Source organism: Cydia strobilella, chromosome 9, assembly GCF_947568885.1.
Source record: "Cydia strobilella chromosome 9, ilCydStro3.1, whole genome shotgun sequence".
NCBI lineage: Eukaryota > Metazoa > Arthropoda > Insecta > Lepidoptera > Tortricidae > Cydia > Cydia strobilella.
In genome coordinates, this window is record NC_086049.1 from 16,342,432 (window position 1) to 16,366,700 (window position 24,269).

The following is a 24,269-nucleotide window of genomic DNA, read 5'->3' on the forward strand; positions in this document are numbered from 1 at the left end:
CCGATGAATGGAGAATTGTACTGTTTTGTAAATGTTTTCGAAATTAATTTCTGAAATTATTATAAACGTAGGTAATAATGGTTTTTATTTTACCTCACTGGCGCAGTCGGATAGGGTAGGTCTTGTTGTTTAATTTGTAAGGCCAATGTGTACCTATTTATATGTTAAGGTTTTCAATAATAAATTTAAAAAGTCGAAAAATGCTAAAAACGCCAAAAAATACGTTATACAAGGTGTTCACGAGGAAACCGAAAGATTTTAACCACGCTTTTCTGAGGCCAAAAGAAGGAAAAAATGTAATGTTTGGGTCAAATTCGCAATTAAAAAAAAATTTTTTTCTCGATTTTTCAGATGTATTTGTACATAAAAAGTAAATATTATTGGTAAACTTGTCGCTTAAAATGGACTTTTACTTTTTCTTTCGTAAAACGTAGTTTTTACAAAGTGTTACTTGTCACTTTTTGACATCTATCAATAAGGTTACTTAGACTACGTCCCACAGTGGCAACATCGACATCAAAAATGCGTTTTGCACTATGTAACAATAAAAAAATGTTTTTTTTTTTTTTTTTTTTTAAATTGGTATTAACTCTGAAACTAGGCAAATTACAGAAAAGTTTATAGGACATTTTAGTCTTCAAATATGATCAGGAATACGCTGTTAAAATTATTCGGTATCCTCATGTTACACCGTGTATATAAAATATTTCTTGTCAGGCCTAGAACAATTTTTTTATTTATTACCTAAGAGTGATTTTTTACGTTGGAAATACGTTTCTATTTACCGCAATTTAAAATTGGAATAACTTTTAAACTAGATAAATATTTCGGTAACATTCAGATTCCTTGAACTCCAACAATATTTCTAAGATGCAACATTTCCAAATAATCTCTTTTACCGCAGCATCCGTAAATCTTAATAACTTTCCCATTCCAAATAACATTTTCGCGAAAGCTGCACACGAAGTATGATTTGCATCGTTCGTGGAAAATTGCAGATTTTCTTTGTAAACCTCGCCAGGAAGACGACAATACCTGGCCCCATAACAAGGAGCCTATAGAAATCCACAGTTTGTTCCGATATAAATAAAGTTTCTGTGAGCGACGCAATTAGATATAAGTTTTAAATACCAGTTTTACGTTTGTTAAAGCTAGGGGACGCACGGGGAAGGCGGGGGTGCGCGGGAGCGGCCCCGATAGTTTACCGCACTAAAGCAATTTTAAAGTAGTCGATACAAGCTGTTGCACTCTCCGCACGTCCCTTTATGCTAGTTTTTTGTGGATGTACCGCTCTCTTTAAAAATATAAGTAGTTTCTTTAGTTTTGGCTATTTTTTCATCGTAAAAACGAACCCACGAATCGTACAAAGTGGTCTTCGAACCGGATCCTGATGTTCACCACGTCGCCGTCGAAAATAATGGTCAAAACTCGTGGAGCTCTAAGAAGAGAACAGGAGAGAAAGGAAGCTTTTGAAGCCGTTCAAAGTGAGCCAAATACGAGTGCAGCTAAAAATGAAGCTGAATTGCAGCCGGACAAGTTATTGGAAGTACGAAGTGTGAAATCCGAGATGTTTAAAGTGGAAGTGATGCCCGGCTCCCATAAACCTGTGTCCGAGAGATCTTTTACAGCTTCTACGGGAGCTCGCAAAAAGCTGGAATTAGAGTCGGTCGAAAAGAAATCACAAACAGTGCAACCTGATAAAACAATAGTGTTAAAACCCCGAAGTACAAAGTCCGAAACACCCGGCTCCCTTAAGTGTTTGTCCCGGAAATCGTCTACATCTACCATCGAGGCTCGTAGAAAGAAGTTGGAACTGGAGGCGGCCGAGAAGAAAGCACGAATAGAAATGCAGCTTATCGATAAACGCTTAGAAGCGGACCTTGCCGAATTAGAAGAAGAATACAGTCCACAGTCGGAAACCGATAATCGAAGTGAGGTTGCTAAGTGGGTAGAACGCAGTAATTTAGAGTTGGAATCGCAGCACGCCGCTAATCAAGGTCAATCTTCAGGCATGCTGCGCCCGCCGGCCGTCATGGATTCCGGCACCGATGGTCCAATTCAACAGTTAGCCTGTGTACTTAAGGATATGATGTCCACTTCTGTTTGCAACCAAAACAACAATTCTAATTTGCTAAGCCGCATCAGCACACCTAAAGAGTTACCAATATTTTCTGGAGACCCTATGGAGTGGCTTCAATTTAAATCTGCATTCGACGAGTCTACCCGAGTCTGCAAATTTAGCGATAGTGAGAACCTATGGCGCCTAAGGAAATGCCTTCGTGGACCCGCCAAGGACGCAGTGAATGCCCTACTTATCAGTACCACATCTCCAGAAATACTAATTTCAACCTTGGAGTTACAATTCGGGAACCCTGACGTCATATTATCCCGGATCGTCTACGACATCAAACGATTAGGCACAATGACCCCTGATTATCACAGAGAAATCATTGTGTTTTCAAATAAAATAAGAAATTACGTCGCTGCCGTACGTGCCCTAAAACGTGAAGAATACCTACAAGGAATGAGTCTAGTCACTATTGTGTTGTCGAAACTGCCTACTATATTGTTATCAAAATGGGGCGACTATAGTTATCAACACATCACCGAAGGAACTACGTCTAGATTCGACTTATTGGCTGATTTTCTTCACGAAGAAGCGCTCAAAGTGTCTACTTGCAGTGCTACATTACTAAACACACGTCCGGACAATTTTAAACGTAATAAATATCACGATAAGAATGACTATAACGTGCATACCGTATTAGTGCAAAGTGGACAAAATGAACCTATGTGCCGTTATTGTAAAATAGCTAAACATGACTTGCCGCAGTGTAAAAAGTTTAAAAAATCTTTACGCAAAGATCGCTGGCAATACGTTAAACGCCGCGGTTTATGCTACAAGTGTTTGTTATCGCATCACGACCGAAACACTTGTCCCGCAGCCGCCTGCGATGTAAACAACTGTGGATTAGCGCATCATCGGTTATTGCATTTTATACCTAATGAGACACAAAATGAGGACAATAATAGTACAGTGCAAGTGACCGAGATTGAAGCCGAGCCCAAAACGGAAATAGTGACGCACATTAACTCATCCACTACTCAAAGGGGCTTATTAAAAGCAGTGCCTATAAAAATCCACGGACCTTGCGGTGTGATTAGCACTAGCTGTTTGCTTGACGACGGCAGCTCGTTTAGTATGATAAGCGCAAACCTTGCCAAACGGGTGGGGGTGCGCGGCCGTCGTGAGTGCATGCGTGTGCGTGGCGCGTTTAAGAACTCTGAGCTAGTGTGCGAATCTTATCTCGTGGATATAACTATATCTAATAATAATGGACAAAAGTTTACGCTTACCGCGCAAAGTGTCGATGACCTTGACCTACCGAACTATAATAACATGAACTTAGTGAACTGTGATAAATTTACTCATTTACAAGGACTCAAAAATAATTTCTGTAGTGAAAACTTAAAACCAGAAATACTGATAGGCCAAGACTACTACCACTTGCAGTTACCATTGGAAATCGTTGTTGGTAGTCCTGACGAGCCCTGTGCCACACGCACACCTCTTGGTTGGTGCATACACGGAAGAGCTCCCGCCCGTATGACGTCAGCTGCGCCCGCGCTGCACTCAACTCTGTTTATCTGCAATAATGACGTCACCGATGACGCGACAGAGAACAAACGGCTGCTGCAAGACCTACATGAAGAAGTACGTCGTTCTTTTATGTATGACTCACTGGGCGTAACTAGCAAACCCCGTGAGAACTATAACGACGTATGCGCCGTAGAAAAACTTGACAACACTTCTAAACTTGTCGATGGGCGGTGGCACGTTGGACTCCCCTGGAAGAATGAACAGTGTGAATTACCTGACTCTTTTCCTCACGCAATGTCGCGCCTTAAGGGAGTCGAGCGCAAGATGGAAAAATGTGATGGCTATAGAGAGAGATACAATGAGCGCGTCCAGCACCTGTTTGAAAATGACTACGCACAAGAGTTGAAAGATACTACAGTAACTAGCAAAACATGGTACTTACCACATTTTGGAGTGGATAATAAAAATAAGAAACGCCTCCGGCTGGTTTTTGACTGCGCCGCTGAAACTAATGGATTGTCGCTAAACCATTACCTACTTAAGGGCCCCGACCTACTGAGGTCACTATTTGGAATAATGTTGCGGTTCCGAGAGCAAAGGATTGGTGTAACTGCCGACATTAAAGATATGTTCTTACGCGTCAAAATCAGAGAAGAGGACCAAAATGCACTACGGTTTTTATACCGAAGCGACCCTAAGGGACCAGTGAAAACCTATGCCATGACTTCGTTAATATTCGGTGCTAACTGTAGCCCCTTCGTAGCCCAATATATAAAAAACAAGAACGCTCAACGTTTCGAGCCGACGATGTTACCTGCCTGCGAAGCTATATACAACCAACACTATGTGGACGATTATATAGACAGCCTGCCAGACGAAAAAACCGCTATTGAGTTGATAAGATATAAAATCAATTCATCAGCAAGGTGGCTTCGAATTACGTAACTGGACTTCTAATAGTAAACAAGTTCTCGAGTCCATGCCAAAATCAACTCTCGGCGAAGCGGCTGTAAAGTTTAAAACCGGAGAACAATACGAAAGCGAACGAACTCTCGGCTTAATCTGGTTTCCACATGAAGATGTACTGGGTTTTGACGTTTCATTTAAGAAAATTCCTGAAAATATTATCAACGGAACACAAATACCGACAAAACGGGACATTTTACGAGTTGTTATGTCCATATTTGACGTCTATGGATTTTTGTCTCCGTTCACTGTAAATGGCAAAATGATTCTACAATTATGTTGGCAAGAAAACATAGATTGGGATACGGAGATACCTAACAAAATATATGAAAAATGGTGCAATTGGATAAGTTGTTTACAATCATTACGTAACATACGGCTGCCGAGATTTTATTATAACGCAGCGCATATGGGAATAACGGGAGCGAAGGAGACAGACTCGATCGCGGCGGCCGGTACATATTCTAGTGAGCGAGACAAGGATGGCGCGCCCGCGCCGATGCAACCGCTGAACATAGAAACATCGCCCGCTGCAAGCTATACGAATCTACGATTGCACTTGTTTTGTGATGCGTCTGCCAAAGCTATGTGTGCCGTCGCGTACTGGCGCTGGGAAAGCAACGCTCATGTGTACGTTGCATTTGTGGCAAGTAAGTGCCGAATTTCGCAAAATAAAATTACGTCAATTCCGCGACTTGAACTGAATTCTGCTGTCCTAGCTGCTAGACTGGCTGACACTATAATAAAGGAGCATAAAATAAAACCTAATCGCAAAATATTCTGGAGTGACTCATCTACGACTTTACACTGGATCAGAAACAAATGTCGCACTTATAAGCCGTACATAGCTAATCGCTTAGGCGAAATAGATGAACTTACCTGCAGTGACGAGTGGAGGTACGTCCCTACGCACCTAAATGTAGCGGACGTAGGAACAAGAGAGGCGTATGATGTATCTATTCTGCAAAATCAATGGCTACACGGACCGGTTTTCTTATACGATAATGAGCGCACTTGGCCGACGGATTGTTTACAACCTGCAATAAATGACAATGAATTAGAGTGTGTTAACATTGTACAAATGGTAAATAATGAGTATAATGACTTACCTGTGCCTGAGCCTACGCGATTTTCATCTTGGTTGCGCCTGCTTCGAAGTACTCACGCTGTTTTGATATTTATAAAAAGATGTCGAAAACTTACCGATAATAATAATTACGAGGCAATGGAGGAAGCCGAGCGCCTGCTGATAAGACAATCACAGGCCCAGTCGTTTAGTGACGAAATTAAAATCCTGAAACAAGGAAAATACCTAGAAAAAAGTAGTAAGCTACTTACCTTATCACCTTACCTTGATGAGCACGGAGTCCTGCGCGTCGGGGGCCGAATTGATGCTGCTGCCGATGTGTCACCTGAAACAAAAAGGCCAATAATCCTAGATGGAAAAGATTACATAACTAGATTGATTGTGAAGTCTTTCCATGTCAGCGCTGCTCATCAGAATCAAGAGACTGTGGTGAATAACCTTAAACAAAAATATTGGATTATTAAATTACGCCCTACGGTTAAAAATATTGCATCTAAATGTATGGTCTGCAGAATAAAGAAAAGCCGACCTGAAATTCCCAGAATGGGTAACTTACCTGAAGCACGGATGGCTTATCACCAGCGACCGTTCACCTTCTGCGGAATAGACCTGTTCGGCCCCCAAGAAGTGGCTATTGGGAGAAGGCGAGAGAAGAGGTACGGCGTAATTTTTACATGCTTAACCGTTAGGGCTATTCATTTGGAAACCGTTGCTTCCTTGACGACCGATGCCTTAATTATGGCACTCCGTCGTATGGCCGCGAGGAGGGGATGGCCTCAGCAAATATTTTCTGACAACGGTACGAATCTTCGTGGAGCCGACGTCGAGCTGAAAAGGGCACTTCAGGAACTGAAAAATAATGACGAGGTTCGTAACGCTGCCATAAATAATGGGACCAAATGGACGTTTATCCCCGCCGCTAGCCCACACTGGGGTGGGGCATGGGAGCGCCTAATAAGAAGCGTAAAGAGCTCGCTGAAAATCGTCCTGAAGGAACGTGCACCCAGAGAAGAGACATATAATACGTTACTCGCCGAGGTGGAAAATATGATTAACAATCGACCTCTAACACACGTCTCTGTAGAAGCCGGAAGTGCAGTGACCTTGACACCAAACCATTTTCTTTTGGGCTCATCGTCAAACTTACCTCAAATGGGCATTTTCGATAACTCCGAGTTTTTTCTTAGAAAACAATGGCGAATTGCACAGAGGCTTGCCGATCTATATTGGAAACGTTGGGTCAGAGAAGTGTTACCCGATTTGTTACCGCGACAAAAATGGAATAAGGAGCAGAGGCCCTTGCAAGTGGGAGACCTAGTCCTTATTGTCGACCCTGATGGGCCCCGTAACATCTGGCCGCGAGGCATTATCGAACAGACATTACCAGGAAGAGACGGGCGAACCAGAATGGTTAAAATAAGGACGAAATCGGGTGTCCTAACCCGATCCGCCGCACGCGTCGCTCGAATACCTATAGGAGAAGAGTGCTGCTAGGGCAGCACTGGGGTGGGGCATGTGAGCGACGCAATTAGATATAAGTTTTAAATACCAGTTTTACGTTTGTTAAAGCTAGGGGACGCACGGGGAAGGCGGGGGTGCGCGGGAGCGGCCCCGATAGTTTACCGCACTAAAGCAATTTTAAAGTAGTCGATACAAGCTGTTGCACTCTCCGCACGTCCCTTTATGCTAGTTTTTTGTGGATGTACCGCTCTCTTTAAAAATATAAGTAGTTTCTTTAGTTTTGGCTATTTTTTCATCGTAAAAACGAACCCACGAATCGTACAGTTTCCTTTAGCGTTTTATTTTGAATATGTCTTTGTTAAACTTGGCATTTTTAGTAGCTTTTTTGTTGGTTGTTTTAGCATTGTTATTATAAAGAAGAGGGTCTTAGAGTGTTTCACTAAATGGCGGGTGTATCAGTCCGCCGGACGATATCAGCCTGTCAGTTAGAACAAATATTTGACAGTTCCGAACAACTGACAGGCCGATATCGTCCGGCGGACTGATAGTCAGTGGACCATTTAAGGATGACTCACGTTAGACCGGGCCGTATCCGGGCCGGAGCTTCCGGCGCTTACTTTTCTATGACATGACAGGTGATCACGTGGTGCTTTCCCTAGAAAACGAAGCGCCGGAAGCTCCGGCCCGGACACGGCCCGGTCTAACGTGAGTCATCCTTAAAGCCGTATATTATTAATGAATGCCCGTAGGAACAATATTATTTCTACCATTCTGCCAAAGGAGCATAATGTAATTTACGTGGCAGACCGTGACATAGAAATTAGACACGAGAATGATGGGAACGCGGAGTAATTTTGCATATTTTCTCGTAACATTTCTATGTACCTACAAAGCATCTTTTATACCTATAATTGAGTATTGGGTTGGAATATTTGCAGTACCTAACTGTAAAATATGACAACGGCCATAAACTAAAACAGTTTTTTTTTTTTAAATCTGAAGTTTAAAACCATCTTTAAATGGTTAATACTAGAGCTTAAATCTGAAGTTTTAATATTTTTTTTAGAATATGTTCGCCTTTAATGCATGGATTCACGTGGTTTTTAGGGTTCCGTGCCGCAAAAGGAAAAAACGGAACCCCTTATAGGATCACTCGTGCGTCTGTCTGTCTGTCCGTATGTCACAGCCTATTTTCTCCGAAACTAATGGACCTATTAAGTTGAAATTTGGTATACATATGTAAGTTTGTGACCCAAAGACGGATATGTAACGTAAACAAATGAATTTTAAACACGGGGGCCACGTTTGGGGGGTAAATGAGAAAATTAAAAAATAAACTTTTTCAAACTATATCGTGTTACATATCAAATGAAAGAGCTCATTGTTAGAATCTCAAATATATTTTTTTTATAATTTTATTATAAACAGTTTAGAAGTTATTCAAGAAAATAGGCAAAAAATGACCATTCCCCCCTTTATCTCCGAAAGTACTGGGTCTAAAATATTGGAAAAGTACACAAAATAGATCTTTACCTATAGATTACAGGAAAACCTATTAGAAATGTGCAGTCAAGCGTGAGTCGGATTTAATTACTTAGTTTTTGATCCGGCCCCTACGAGTTTTTAAAAGACATTTCACTCACGTTTCACATAAAAAATACATTGTTCAAATTATGTCATGTACGGAACCCTTGGAACGCGAGTCCGACTCGCACTTGGCCGGTTTTTGTAGCATCTGCCAACCCGATACATTTTTTTCGTTTGTCGTTTGTCAACGTAACGTAACGTAACTCTAACGATTAGACAAGCCCCAAACAAGCTGACTTTCAAACGAATGCTCTAGAAGCACCTGCTAGATACTGTCTAGTGGGACCCCCCCCCTCCCCCCTCCCCGCACATGCAAATATATATTTATGTATATTATATGATAAATTTGTATATGTATTTATATTGTTTATTTATGTAGTTTATAAAGGTATATAAATATTACTAGTTTGTATATTGGCGTTAGTATTAGAATTTATATTTAGAAATTTTTTTTTTCGCATCGCTCTGCACCCACCTTAACAATTTCTGTTTGGCCCAGTGGTTGACTGGTAGAGAATGCCTCAAGGCATTAAGTCCGCCTTTTGTACTTGTTCTTGTGCAATAAAGTTTAAAATAAATAAATAAATAAATAAACGTACGAATGTCATCTTCGTTACCTGCAGCGGTATCATGGTCGCATTTTTATCACCTGTCATGCAATGCGTCAATTTCGCACTTACATATTTGTTAGAACGTGACAGGCATGTTGACAAATGATAAAGAGCTGACCATCTTAGACCTACTGGACGTTTTCTAAAATAAATATTGAAAACCTGATTCTCACAGATCCTGGTGTTTTTGGGTTCTTTCAACTCAGAATCACTAGCATATTCAATCCTGATCATAAAAAAATGTCCCAAAAATTTGTATGAAAATTGGACATGCCACTACGTCACACAAACACACAAGTTAAAAAAAATTCACACTAAAACGTGACTTAATGGAGTGAATATTTTGGGACATCGTTTTTTAATGACAGGATTGAGAATGCTGTCGATTCTGAGTAGAATGAGCCCAAGAATGTCCGGATTTGAAAGAATCAAGTTTTCAATTATTTTAGAAAACGCCCACTTACGCTCCCTGTTCTTTTCGCTGCTACATTTTAGAGCTCCTGATCCCGTAATTGAGGAGTACGAAAATTAAATAATATATTTTGTGTTGTAGGTCATACTGCGAGCGAGTGTTCCGAGACTGCCGACTGCAGACGTGCTACGTGCAGTCTGCAGCGTATCCAGGAGTGTACCCCAGGAACTTACATTGCAGGTAAGAATTACCATCTATGACGTTTCACTTCTTTTTTTATACCACGTCGGTGGCAATCAAGCATACGGCCCGCCTGATGGTAAGCAGTTACCGTAGCCTATGGACGCCTGCAACACCGGAGATATTACACGCGCGTTGCTGACCCTAACACTCCTCTCCCTCGTTGAGCTCTGGCAACCTTACTTACCGGCAGGAACACAACACTATGAGTAGGGTCTAGTGTTATTTGGCTGCGGTTTTCTGTAAGGTGGAGGTACTTCCCCAGTTGGGCTCTGCTCTAGATCTGGAATGACATCCGCTGTCCTGTGCCCTACCACACAAAGCGAGATGTCATTCACAGTGCCCATACCTCTCTTTTGGACGTAGTTTAAGGACATATCCGGGTCCGGACGCAGTTTAAGGACATACCCGGGTCACTATTGAGAGGATGCGTTCAGGGCAATTTTTATCAATAGCTATGTACCGTAAAATGGGGTGATTAGGGTTCACGGGGAAAGTTGGGTTATGAATTGGGAGAGAAGGGATGAAATGGGGGTGAGATGGGATTTTAAGGCTACTGCTACAAAAATAATGTATTCCAATTTAAAATGGAGCTATAGTAAAAAACTCATAATAAAAAAAAAAAACAAAATCACCTTTGTATGAAAACCCATCTCACCCCAATTACGAGGGACTACATGGTGAGGTGGGATTTCCTGTTTATCGTCAAAGTTATGAAATGGAACTACCCAAAACAAAATAAAAACTAAAATACACGGAAACTGAGAAACTCACTAATAAATGTCCGGAACACTTATAACACACGGAACACTTATATTATATACACCATTCAGTTTGCATATGTAAAAATGAAATGCTATCGAGGTTTGAATGTCAGTTTTGCTCCTACTCACCCCATTTTACGGTAGGTACCAAATAATATATAGTATAGTATTATATACACCATTCAGTTTGCATATGTAAAAATAAAATGCTATCGAGGTTTGAATGTCAGTTTTGTTCCTACTCACCCCATTTTGCGGTAGGTTCCTAATAATACATAGTATAGTATAGATTGGACGCTACGGACGAGAAAGTATCAAGGCAGAACAATAGATCCGACAAGCTTCGACGATCTTGTAAAGATGCTCAAACAATAGCGAATCCTCTTTCCAATAAGCAACTTTGTTTAACATATTGTTAGTTTCACCTAAATAGTTTCTCCTTTTATACCTTATAATTAAAGTTAGGTACTTACATTGTAATGAAAAACACAATTTATTTTTTGTATTTGTTTTGTATTTTCTTTAATAATATGGAGTTATATGCACAAACTTCGGACACGCCAGGGTGCCTAGCCAACGTGCCAATCGTTAACGCTCAGTAGCGTAGCGTAGTCATCTCACTCTATCACTCCTCCATATTAGTGTGACAGAGACAGTTGCGTTTCGTTCGCTAAGGAGCGTAAGCGATTGGCACGTTGGCTACGCACCCAGGTGTCCCCACCGACGCAATTCGTTGTGATTCAGGCAACGTAGCCAACACGCCAATCGCTAACGCTCCGTAGCGATCGAAACGCAACTGTCACTGTCGCATATGGAAGAGTGATAGAGAGACACAAAGCGTTTCGTTGTCGAAGCGATATCGATTGTCACCTTGGCTAGGCCGGCTGATTCTAACCCGTCATAGCTATAAGATTTTAGGGAATGAGTTATTTATAAATGTACGTAAATTGTATCTACCTAACTTATAACACACCTCTGGAAACAATAACGGATCAGCCGGGCTAGCACATGATTGGCGCGAGAGTATCTCGCCGCGACATAGACTACCCGTCCCCCTTTAATTCATAAAGTTAGTAAAAGGCGGGTAGTCTATCTCGCGGCGAGATACTGTCGCGCCAATCATGTGCTCGGCCTAGTTGGAAACAAATTTCGACAGCCGAACTTCAAAAAATTATCGCCCAAAAGTACTCATTTACACCGAAAACAGAGGGTGAACTTAAACTTTTGACCGGTACTGTAATATGATTTTTTCTAGGTACCATTTGAATACTCGGCTGCCATATATAAAGCTGTACATCGAGAATGAGGAGTTCAACATCGACGGGCAGCGATGCGAGAACATAATGACGTGTCCGATGAGGCCCATCACTTCGGGTAAGTTAGCACAAACTATGTTAGTTAGATCAAGCTAAACTTAGTTTTTAGGGTTCCGTACCCAAAGGGTAAAAACGGGACCATTACTAAGACTCCTCTGTCCGTTTGTCCGTCTGTCTGTCACCAGGCTGCATCTCATGAACCGTGATAGCTAGGCAGTTGAAATTTTCACAGATGATGTATTTCTGTTGCCGCTATAACAACAAATACTAAAAAGTACGGAACCCTCGGTGGGCGAGTCCGACTCGCACTTGTCCGATTTTTATATTTTAAACGTCAAACTTCTATGAAATTATGACGTTTAAACAACACTTGCTCGGTCTGGGCTATTAACATCGCTGCCAACTTAGCTTGGTCTAACTTTATTACTAAATTTCATATTAAAGGAAAAAATGGAAAAAGTTACACTTGCGTTAAAAAGATGTAATCATCTTACGGTAGATTTCGCTTTACGCCACCCCAAAGGTATGAATACATAAGGGAAGGAATGGAAAGATTTGAAAGGTTCTGGTAGGCTTCCGTAGCTCAATTGGTTAAGAGCAACGCACGGATTGCGGAGGTTGCGGGTTCAAATCCTGCAGGAAGTGTAACTTTTTCCATTTTTTCCCTTAATATAAAATTTGGAATATCGCTCGCAGACGTATCTGCATGTTAAAAAAAATGATTTGATTACTAAAGTTACAGATGAATTTCCGGTTGGAATTCAAAATGGCGAAGTCGCCTTGAGTATATATTTTTTGGGTTTTGCTTATTAATGTTGTTTAAAGTGTATTGATAGCGTATAATGCAGTCAACTAACGTGCAGCTAATAAAAAGTAGCCTTGAAATGCGTTTAATTATTATGTATATATGTAGTCAACGCCCGATAATCCTTCGTGGCTAAATATTTCTAAAGTCCGGCTATCACTAAACTAAAAGCAACTAGGTACCGAACATTGTCATGACACTGACACTGTCATTGAAACTGACATTGACAACGTCATGAGACTCATGACATTGACATGGAACAGTTTTGACATTGGCGAAAACATCATAAATTTAATGGAAGTAATTTTTTTAAAGAAGGCGAAGTTACCTACAGGTGCGATGATTCTCGCTCAATGTTGACGTTATAGTTGGTCAAACTAAATTGGCAGTAAATAAGAACAAAAAAAACTATACTCCTTTTCTTTTGGATGATAGTACTAGTGTAAGACAAAGATAGTATGATCTCTCTGTCTATGTTTGAAATGAGACAGTCCTTTGACACACTATAACCATCCAATGTGTCGAACATCTTTACTTCAGCTACTCAAATAAGCATACTCAGCTTTAGCTACTGAAAACTGAATAAGTTGAGAATGAAATTTACTAGTTGCCGATTGAAATTATTTTTTTTTAAGTAGAAAAATACGTAGCAGAATAATTGTAGAGAATGAAGTTGCTGCTTGAAATTATTTTGTTTTAAAGTAGAAAAATACGTAGCAGAATAATTCTGATTCTTCTAAAAATGTTTTGGCATTTCATTGAATAACAGACTTTTAAATTAAATAGACTTTGGGCGGCACAAGGCTTAAAAAAAACTTATTTAATTAAACCTCAAATACCTAACCGCTCCAGCAATTTATTCCCTAGGTCATAAACCTTTCACCGTACTACACCCAATTACTGCTGTCTAATAACCGGCCATCTTTCATTTTTTACCTGTGGCTAGATTTATGAAGCACATAAATAACAAGCACCCAATAATAGCGTAAATCTGGAAGAAACTTCTACCTGCAGGCAGATTCGGTTTTCATAATTTGATAAAGTTTTAATATTTTGATACGACCTTGAGTCATATTGTATGGCCTTTCTTGCACACCTATAAGTGAGCGAAATGCCTAATGAGACGACTCCTGATTATATTTTGCGAGGACCAATACGCTAATTAGAGACGTTCATTCAACTGCACCTGAGGGCCTACCGCGAACCACGTTCGACGTGTTGCCTGTCTGTCGCATTTGTAAATTCGTACGTAAGTATGAAAGGGAGGCAACAAGTCAAATGTCTGCATAGATGGCGCCATCATATCTTGCCCCTTTTTCTTAGCTTTGCTTAAAGGGCTGCAATTCAGGGCATAAAATTACATTAAAAAACTTCTAGGGATTGACAGGGCCAGCTATGCTGGCGCCATGTGCTAAATACTTCGAATGGCCAACCAAATTGACAGAACTAGCGGCGGCGATAACGACGCCAGGCCTACCCAAAATGACAATCTTTTTCGCTAAGGCAACGGAACGCTATCTCTAGCTATCACTCTTGTAATATATTAGTGTGATAGAGAGACAAATAAACGATTGTCATCTTGCCTAACACCCCAGTAATGCAGCTGCAGTTGACATCTGAACGTCACCTTTAGTAGCTCACGCTGATTGGTGCAACCATATGAACGGCGAAAACAGAATTGGCCTCTTGAAAGGAACTTCTACCTGATATTAAATTCTTAGGAACTGTCAAAACTCTGGAACCCTCGTCTGCCTGTCGGTTGGCAACGTTTTTATCAGAATAGTCCGTGGAATTTACTTTTTGTGCTAAAAAGACATTTTGGTAATTGCGCAAGTAAAATTAATGGAAAATATTATACAAAAAAAAGAAAACAGTAATGTAATTTAACTTTTGTTACTAGAAATGTTTGTTCTTTGACAGCCAAAATGTACTACTTACTAAATTTGTAATTAATTAGGTTAATGGGATAAATTCGAAAGCGAGGTAATTTAGAAAATTGCGAATATTCAACTAAACTAGAAGCATTTCAAACCTTGACAACACTTACACTACTGCAACGCTTACCAATACCACACACATACCAAGTCATCTTGTCTACAGTAGAAACTGATTCTAATTAGGGCGATATTTTCAATTTTCGAAATTATCCCGCTTTCGAAGTTACCCCAATATATGTGACGTTTTCAAGCAAAAGATACCACGATGTCGCTTACCATAAGGACGAAATTAGGTTGTATCTTTATACGAATAACCTGCGAGAGCGTCCTTATGGCAAGCGACAATGTGGTACCTTTTGATTGAAAACGACACATATGCCATACTCTTAGAAACCTCAATTTTCTGTGTACGAGTTTTTAAAGTGAGTTGAAAGTTGAAAGTGAGTCATGGCTTATGGCTATCGACCCAACCTTTAAATACAAGCCAATCTTTTGCATAACTACCAAAAAGAAAACATAAACGTTTTAGTTTTGGTGTTTTGTTACTTAAAATTTATAAGTACTTTTTATTTTTATTTTCTTTATTGAAAAAAAAAAAACAGATACAGGCCAGTAAGATTTACAGGCTAAGTTATAAAAGTACATATAGCCTACATCCTAAGACAATTCCCACTAGGAGGGCAGACAGTAGTTTTAGGATAGCATTGTGATCGGAACTAACTTATTTTGTAAATGTGAAAGAAACTCATGTCGTGAAATAATTGCCATCAACTTTTGATATTTATTTTGTAAACATTCACTTAAAAAGTTGGTATGTTCTGTGACGTTCAAATATCACCAAGAATGTTACTTTATTTTACTATTTCACAGGAGCAGAAAACTGTCCGTACGACTACATAAAGATATACGACGGCAAAGACGAGTCCGCCTTCGTTATCGGGACGTTCTGCGGAATGGGGAAATTCCCCTACTCCATCATCGGGACTTCGCAGGATCTGTTCGTGGAATTCGTCAGTTCACCTGCAGGTAAAACTAGTCATTATCGCCTTTGGAATAGTCTCCCTGTTAAAACTAGATAGTGCCTGAATAGATTTGCATTTAAAAAATCCATACGCGAGTACTTTGCTGGCAGAATGATGAATTCTTAGTGTTTCTGTTTTGTAAGATTCAACTGATATCTTATGTATATGTAGGTATTTGTATGAATATTATATACCGATAAATGTATGTATGGCATAGACAATATAGACATGCATTATTTAAGTACATAATTATACATATGTAGTCACAATGTTGCACCGCCTACAAGTTTTCTGCTTTGCCCGAAGGAAATTTTTGCTCTTTTTCAGTTTTTTGCTTGTAGATCGGAAACGGTACGTCCGACGGAAAATTGTTTTAATCATGATAAAAATTGGTATCCGAGGATACGAAAGGCACCTTAATATGAATTCCTAGTCAGTTTTTTAAAAAAGGCCGCCACTTTGAATTTCTTTTCTTTATGTATAATCATGTTAAAAATTCGAAAACACCTAGTGTCTGATCTACTATACCTTGTTGGTTGTGCCATTGTAATTGATAGTTTGCGCGAACAAAATATGTCTATGCTCATTGCTTATGTTAATGTAATGGCACCAGTGACCAACAGGAAACCAGTGACCCAACACTTCAATTTTTATCCAAGATAATAAGGGTAGGAAGCCGATTTCTTAATGTGGCAACACTGTGCAGTAGCTGTCACATTCAGCAGTTGCTGTTTCTTACTCAAAACAAAGTGTAACTTTAAAATCAATCATCAGGTCCTCTTCTCAACACCGGCTTTCACTTCAACGTCGGTAACTGGCCAGGACACGTCGAAGCCCCAGGGTCTAAGGTCGGCAAGTGCGATTGGCTCCTAACAGCCGAATCCCTAAAGAAGTCAGGGGACACGGAGGGTATCTTCCTTTCTGTGGCCCATTGGTATCCTCCTCACACGTCGTGCACTTATCTGATGCAGGGATTGCCTGGACAAGTTGTGAGACTGTATTTCCCAAGGTAATTCTTCAATACCACATAAAATTTGTTTAACTAAGGACTTGATATAAGTTTAGATGCCGATGATCACATGTTTATAGACAATGCCGTCCACCGTTTATAAATCCCAGTGAAAACTGAGTATTTCCGTACTAAACAAGGATTGGGTGTGGCTTCGAGAATGGTACGATTTATAGCCAGCAAAATTTTCTCTCTATCTCTGTATCTGTTGATCAAAGGGTACCAAAGCTAATGAACATATTAATTCTATGAATTGTATCGACCTCTGAATAAAGATTGGGATTAATTATAGACAGTGCCCAACTGAGAAACAATTACAGGTAGTTGGCGGCAATAGTGATAATTAATGATATCTTCTTTTGTCACCAGCTTCCGGATTAATAGGATAGAGTCCCCAATAGTGCCATGGACTGGTGACTGTGGAGAATCTCTTACGCTATACGACGCCCCTAGACCTGACGATGCCAGGATCATCAAGACGTTCTGCGACACCTTCAGTAGACCGATGGAAAAACATGACTTTGTGTCCACCGGGAATGCCATGTTTGTCAGATTTGAGAGCAAGACTGGAAGCTACAGCGGGTAAGGAAAAAAATAGATCTGGACATGTTTACAATAATGTCATCCCTATAGAAGTATTTGTTTGGAAATAGTCCTTTGCATAAATATAATATGATTTCAACGGACTTTATTTTTACTTCGGTAAGATTACTTCTCTCTTTTTCCAGATCTTCACTGTATTACTGGGCTCATTACGACTTCTTCAACAACACTCGCTTCGGCGAGCCGGTACAAGGCACTGCATGCGATGAGGTCATAGCATCGTGGAAGCAAAGGGCTGGTCGACTCCGGTCGCCTCTTAACACGCTGGTGTACAAGCAAGCACCGCCGGGCGAGGACGTCCATTGCTTGTACAGATTCGTCACTGACAAGAGAATCTACGCGAGGGTCATATTGACGATCCTGAGCATCAATTTCAAGGTGAGTACTACTGATAAAACATTTCAGAATTTTTTTTTAGTTTAGATTTCTTGCGGGTACTAAATATGGTTTTTGTCCACAGGAACATCCATACACTCCAGTATCCTGTCAAAACTGCTATGAAGACCGCGCGGATAAATTAATAGTCTGGGAGCCAACTGCCGGAGGAAAAAGCTTCAATGCTTCCTTGGGAGTTAGCACGACGCCTTTACCTCTACATCTTGCAGTTCAAAGATCACTCGGGTCATGTCTTTGCGCCAAGCATTCCAATACGGTATCACGTGCCAGACCTTATAGAGTGGTTTCATCAGGAGAGTCATTAAATCTGCAACTGATTGTCGATAACGCTCATGCTGCTGCGTCTTACTTCAAAAATCCATCTCCACTCTTTGAAGCACGATATGAATTCGTTCATGGACCCCTTTGCGGACCAGCAGTCCTCGCGGCTGCTTCTGACGGAGAAATTGTATACCCTCATTTAGAAGCTTTAGGTTACACAGAGCCGCCGAAACGAATTCAATGTATTTGGGATTTAGAAATTGAAGAGAAACGAGATATTTGGCTTCATTTTGATAGCATCAAATTTGCGTCACGCCATTGTGATGAAGGGAATATTCAGATTTACCTCCCTGGCAGAGTGGAGCCTTATTTGTCAGTTTGTGGTGAAAATGTATCGTTGGCTCGAGAACTGCCCATATTGTCAGCGGGTGAGCTTGGATTTGAGTCGTTAGATGACCCTCTAGTTATTGAAAAGGAAAAGACGAGATCTATTAGAATAGTTTTCATCGGCAGCGCGTCTCCCGCTCGAGCTAATTTCAAAATCGCTTGGACTGGACTGTACCACTTGCCCAAAAACTCCGATGGCACACTAATGACATCTCGTTTGACCGACGGCTCTGGTATAAAGACATCAGATTCAATGCACGGCTGCGATTTTATATGTCCTGGCGAAGCTTTGTGTATTCCAGCCAGACTGATTTGTAATGGCGTCGTCAATTGCCCCAACGTGACAAGTACAGAACGAAAGTTCTGGACGGCAGAAGAGAAGGCAGCCAGAGAGGCGTATTCGGAAGACAGTTTGCGCCGTTTAGGTTATTTAAATTTGTTGAATGGGTTACCTTTAGGGCAGTTGCATGATGAGGCGCCTGAGTTGTGTGCAGGGGCCAGGAGTGCTGGTAGTGGGGATTGGATGGCGCCAGCTTTAGGAGCGGGGCTGGCGATTGCTTTAGGTGTGTTGGCGTTAGGTGCTGCTTGGCGTCTTTGCTGCCGCAAGCGGTCGCCTGATGAAGAGTCCCTGGATTACTGACATGGGGCCCGCGGCGCGCCGCACGCGCCGCGCTCCCTCCACTCCCGCTCCACCTCCCGAGATTTCCCTCAGGACTGGAGCCTACATTGACAGACGCTGTACTGAGCCCCGGAGCCCTCCTTTGTTGATTATTGAACAATCTCGAGTAACGATCGTGGCATCGCGTGACTGCCGCGTGAGATTGAAGTGTATAATGTGCTTTAAATTAGTGGGGTTTGCTGCAGTGCACTTTCAATTTAATATTATCTACAGCCATCTATGATATAGGTGCTGGTGAATTCAAAAAGTCACAACTACATTTAGGGTTCTTATACTTGTGACTTTTTAATGTATCACATTGAGGTTGGTCATTTATGCCCGTTCTTTGTTGACTTTTAAGGAGGGTCTGTTTTTTGGAGCTCAAAGTATTGTAATTAGTGTATATAACCCATTATTAATCGTAAAATGCTTGACAAATCATAGGTTAGGACCGTGATAGTAGCCAAGCAGTTAATTACCTAGATAAGCAAGCTGTCACACTTTTTCATTGTATTCGATATCATCAAGAGGTCATTGACATTAGGGTTAATAAAACAGTAATGGAATTATAAAGCTTATTGTTGCATGTAAATGATTTGTATTACTAGGTTACCGGTTGTGCCGTGTGTACTCTAGATTATCCAACTTGTGCAGTAAGAAATTTGACCTGTTGTTTTTTTAATATTGTAAATTGACCTGTGATGTAGTCCAGATACAAATCCTCAATCCTGTATCCATACTTATTGCGGACTTGACACTATCAATAAGAATGGAAAGATATTGTCATTCCCTCATATAATTATAATTTTCATAATATTGTTATTTCACTTCACACTTAAGAGGAATGTCATTCTGACTGATGTCCGGTCTAAAAATATTATAAATATGTGAAGATTTTGTTCAAGGAATAATACATACGAATGGACATAAAAGATTAATTTATTTATTTAATTTGGAAGTTTACCATCTTTAAAACCCGCTCGACATGTTAATGCACAATAGTTGACAATGTGTTGTCATCTCTATTGCTAATGACGTACCTTAGTTTAAATATGACAGATTTTGAGACAGTGACGAGCACTGGTACGTTTATCTTACCTAATGTTATTTATTTTCATCTTCCTGGTATTATTTTATAAGAAATGAATAATTCTGAAACACTGATTTAGTTCTTATTTCAAACGTTAAAGCTAATAGTTTTTCTATTTTCTTTTTCCACCATATTTTAGTTAATCGTTGTTGTAAATAAACTTAGATAAGATCGTTACTAGATTTTAGAATATTTTTAAAATTTTAGCAATTCCCTTAAACTCAATTTTAAAGGAATTACTAAAACGTTAAGTAAGCTCAATAACGAATGATATTCAAAATAATTTAGTTATGTTATTGCACTTAGACTTATTTAAACTTATCACTGCCTTTAAAATAGTCTTGGAAAGCCACGTTATCAATAAGCACTTTGTAAAGTTTTACTAAAGATTATATTGATTGAGATGCGTAAAATATAAGACAATTTCGTGCTTCGAATTTGACAGGTAAACGAGATGGCCTTATTGGCGTTGTAAAGCTTTATACATTTTGCGGTAACTGATTTTCAAAAGTTGACGTTTGACAATTCAGTGACCGCAAAACATATGGCGCAATACAGCGCCATCTGTTTTGGATATCAAACTACGCACGTCATTTTCTTAGATTCTATTATAATCAATTCTCTTTGTTTTTACTAGGGGCAATGTGGAGATGACTGGCATATAACATTTTTGGTTGCGAAGACCGTCTAAGAAGAACTCTCGTATTTGAATACGTCCTTCACTAAGACATAGTCAGAAAGGAAGGGCTTCCCTCCTTCTGCTCTACCGACCTTCCGTAAGTGGAGTATGTGTGAAAGGGTTTTTTCTAAAATAAATATTACTTACTTACTTACATACTCCGTTGGCTCAGCGACCCAAAATGAGACTTGGCCTCCGACACAAGACAGCGCCACTTTTCTCGATCCTGTGCGACCTCTCGCCAATTGGTGACTCGAAGCTCGCGCAGATCCGCCTCCACCCTGTCGCACCAGCGATACCTGGGGCGTCCAATAGGACGTCTTCTTACTGGGCGGCCCAGGTATGCTCTTTTCACGTTCCGATCCTCATCCATTCTCTCAAGATGGCCCAACCAACGGAGTCTGTGAGCTTTAGTCTCTCCCATGATATTGAAAACCTGATTCTTTCAAATCTGGACATTCTTGGGCTCATTCCACTTAGAATCGACAGCATTCTCCATCCTGCCGTTTTAAAAAAAAGGTCCCAAAATATCCATTCTATTACGTCACATTTTAGTGTTTTTTTTTTTCATATGTGCGTGACTTAGTGGAATGCACAATTTTCATACAAATTTTTGGGATATTTTTTTCATTATCACGATTGAATATGCTAATGATTCTGAGTTGAAAGAACCCAAAAACACCAGGATCTGTGAGAATCAGGTTTACAGTATTTATTTTAGAAAACGAAGAAAAACGCAACTTAGAAGCGTCGAAAGAGTTTGTAGACGGTCTTATCTACATTGACCTAATCTCTGATTTTACTTTATATTGTTAAGTTTATATTTCCTCTGTAAATAATATTAATTCCATAGTATCCGAATTTTAATTAAAATGCAAAATTAATGTTTACTAGTAAAATAAAATACCTACTTAAAGCAATTTGGATACGATATAGTATTTTATACAATCGTGATATAATAGAGAGCTTTTCAGTCGAGTACCGTGTTTAAGCAACGAAGCTTGCTGAGTTGCTTAAGTTAAGGTATGAGATTGAAAAGCTTGATTATATCACTATTGTATACAATACTTTTTCTACGAGACAAAAAAATAATACTTTCAACTAGTAGAATCATATAGGTAAACAAAACAAAAGTATACAGCTAAGATACGCAAGCTGCCGCAGCCCGCGATACCTTCATACTCGTACGCGCCCCGGCCGCCGGGCCTAGCGCCCCCGGCGGGTTGGTCAACGACACCTCCTCGTAACTCATGAGGCCCTGGTACCTGCTTCTTGCTAAATTCAATTTTAAGACAGTTTTTTTCTCGATTTTGGCCACCGTAGCCTATGGAGACTAACAAGCAACGCTAAGCGGTTTTCGTAGGGTATGAATAAAATTCTTATGCTTGAGTCGCAAGTGCCATAGACTATCCAACGTTGAAAAGAGTAAGGTTGTAGTGTTATGTGAAGTTATAATACACAGATTATACTCGACGAGTAGAAAAAGTAGTTTTTGTTCGAATTCGAATGGATGAATATCAAAATCGATCTTTTCAACAATTTTATTTCATCCTCCTATTAATACAAAGATTTTATACTTATTTAAATAATACATAATGGCCCAAAATACGGTGAAAAACATTTTTAGGATATATCTTACGTACACGTCTTTTACGAAATGTATATAATTAAAACTTAAAACTAAAATCATTCAACGCATCGTTTGTTAAAATTGTCAACGTATGCACAGTCAAAAATCATTGTCAACGTATTTTTTGACAATCACAAATTATTCGTTGCTTCATCTAATTTCACAAATTCGTTGGAAAACGCGATCAATTTGAATGTTCATAATTCGAACATCACGGCATTGCTCCCCGCGGGCATCAGTCGTTACATTACAAATAGGGTTGGCAATAATTTGCATGTCTTCTTTAATATATTTTTTATCATAACATTAAGCTAAAATTGTGGTTCGATCTATCATCACTTCTGTGGACAATACAACAAAAGTTAGTGACCCGGGTACATATTACATTAGTATATCTAGGACTTGGACCCGCGACCACTGCAATCCGTGCATCGCTCTCAACTAACTGAGCTACGGAAGCCTACTAGAAAACAAACAAATTTGAAGCATAAAATTTGTAGTATCGCTCGCAGACGTATCTGCTTCATAAAAAATCGTCACCAATGCCTAACCCCCTTTCTCATAAACGTCTACTAAAGTTGACAAGCCGGTAAAATCGTTTGTCCCTTTCCGATGTATTGGTATGATGGAAAGGGACAAAATATTATTAGCGGCTTGTCAACTTTAGACGTTTATGAACAAGGGGATAATTCTTTCCTAGTTTAAAAATAGGTACCTCTCAATCACTGATTTGTCGTCTCTGTGCAGAAAGCGTGTTTGTGTCATATTAACACACCTTTTTACGACGTAAATATTCAAATTTAGAATCCCATTCCAACCGCTCCGAGGCAAATAGGGTCTGTAAAAACACTTTTATCGCCCGGAGCGCATTCGCTTGCTTTGTTGTTCGAATGCAATTTCAAATTAAGTCACATTGTCTATCGTGCAGCAAACATTGTACTAAAGTAAATTTTCAAAGATTATGTCATTGCAAAGTCAACTGTAGTACATTGAGTTAAAATTCAAATTTGGAGGTAATAACGTGCCTAATGTAATTTGGTTGTGAGATTTGAAATTGAATGCATGGTTCTCTGTTCGTAGTCGCTTTCTTCTACAAAGCGGGAGAACGCTGCGATCGGCTACGAGTGTAGCGCTACGAAATCGTTGGCAGTGAATGCATTAAATAAATTTTCTGTATCTCAATACCACTAATCGAATTTGCGTTTTAGTAAAATAAAATTTAAAAATTGTTCAACCCTATTAAAATATCATGCCTGGCGCTAGTAAATAAGAATTAACTCATAAACGTAAACGACTTGCCGCATTTGCAATTAGAATTTTTAAATTGCTCTTTATTGTTTAACATCATTTAAAAACGCTCGTTTAATGGGAATGGCTTTATGCAAAATGCAGTCACGCCAAGCGTGGCATTTCTGTGCTTTCTTAAGTTTCTGTTCCCATTTCGCGTTGCATTGTGATTGAGACTTTACTTTAATACAATTAAGGTTGCTTATGGGCAGTCCGGTTGGGTAGGAAATGTCTAAAGATTAAGCTGAAATGTGTAAGACATTCGTAAAATATGCAGTCGTATATTTTTTGTAATTTTTGAATTAAACTGCGGAATAATGACGTTGATTTAATGTCTGTTTTGCAATTTTGAAAAATAAAACGAATTCGGATACTATGGCATATTTAACTTACGTCTTAAGTATATTTTTACAGACTAGAAAATTGGATAAAAGGCTTTAGTCAAAGATGTCGTTTTAAC

At 39.8% G+C, this 24,269-nt stretch overlaps 1 protein-coding gene across 1 annotated transcript in view; it reads left to right on the forward strand.

Moving 5' to 3' along the window:
- LOC134744452 (uncharacterized) overlaps nt 1–20,058 on the forward strand; it is a 132,306-nt gene extending 112,248 nt beyond the window's left edge. The window contains exons 6-12 of the mRNA XM_063678266.1: nt 9,867–9,965; nt 11,985–12,103; nt 15,658–15,813; nt 16,584–16,818; nt 17,188–17,400; nt 17,547–17,799; nt 17,882–20,058. Of these exons, the coding sequence (XP_063534336.1) occupies nt 9,867–9,965; nt 11,985–12,103; nt 15,658–15,813; nt 16,584–16,818; nt 17,188–17,400; nt 17,547–17,799; nt 17,882–19,105 (2,299 nt within the window). The 3' untranslated portion in view covers nt 19,106–20,058. The remainder of the gene's footprint in view (nt 1–9,866; nt 9,966–11,984; nt 12,104–15,657; nt 15,814–16,583; nt 16,819–17,187; nt 17,401–17,546; nt 17,800–17,881) is intronic.
- The last annotated feature ends 4,211 nt before the right edge of the window (nt 20,059–24,269 follow it).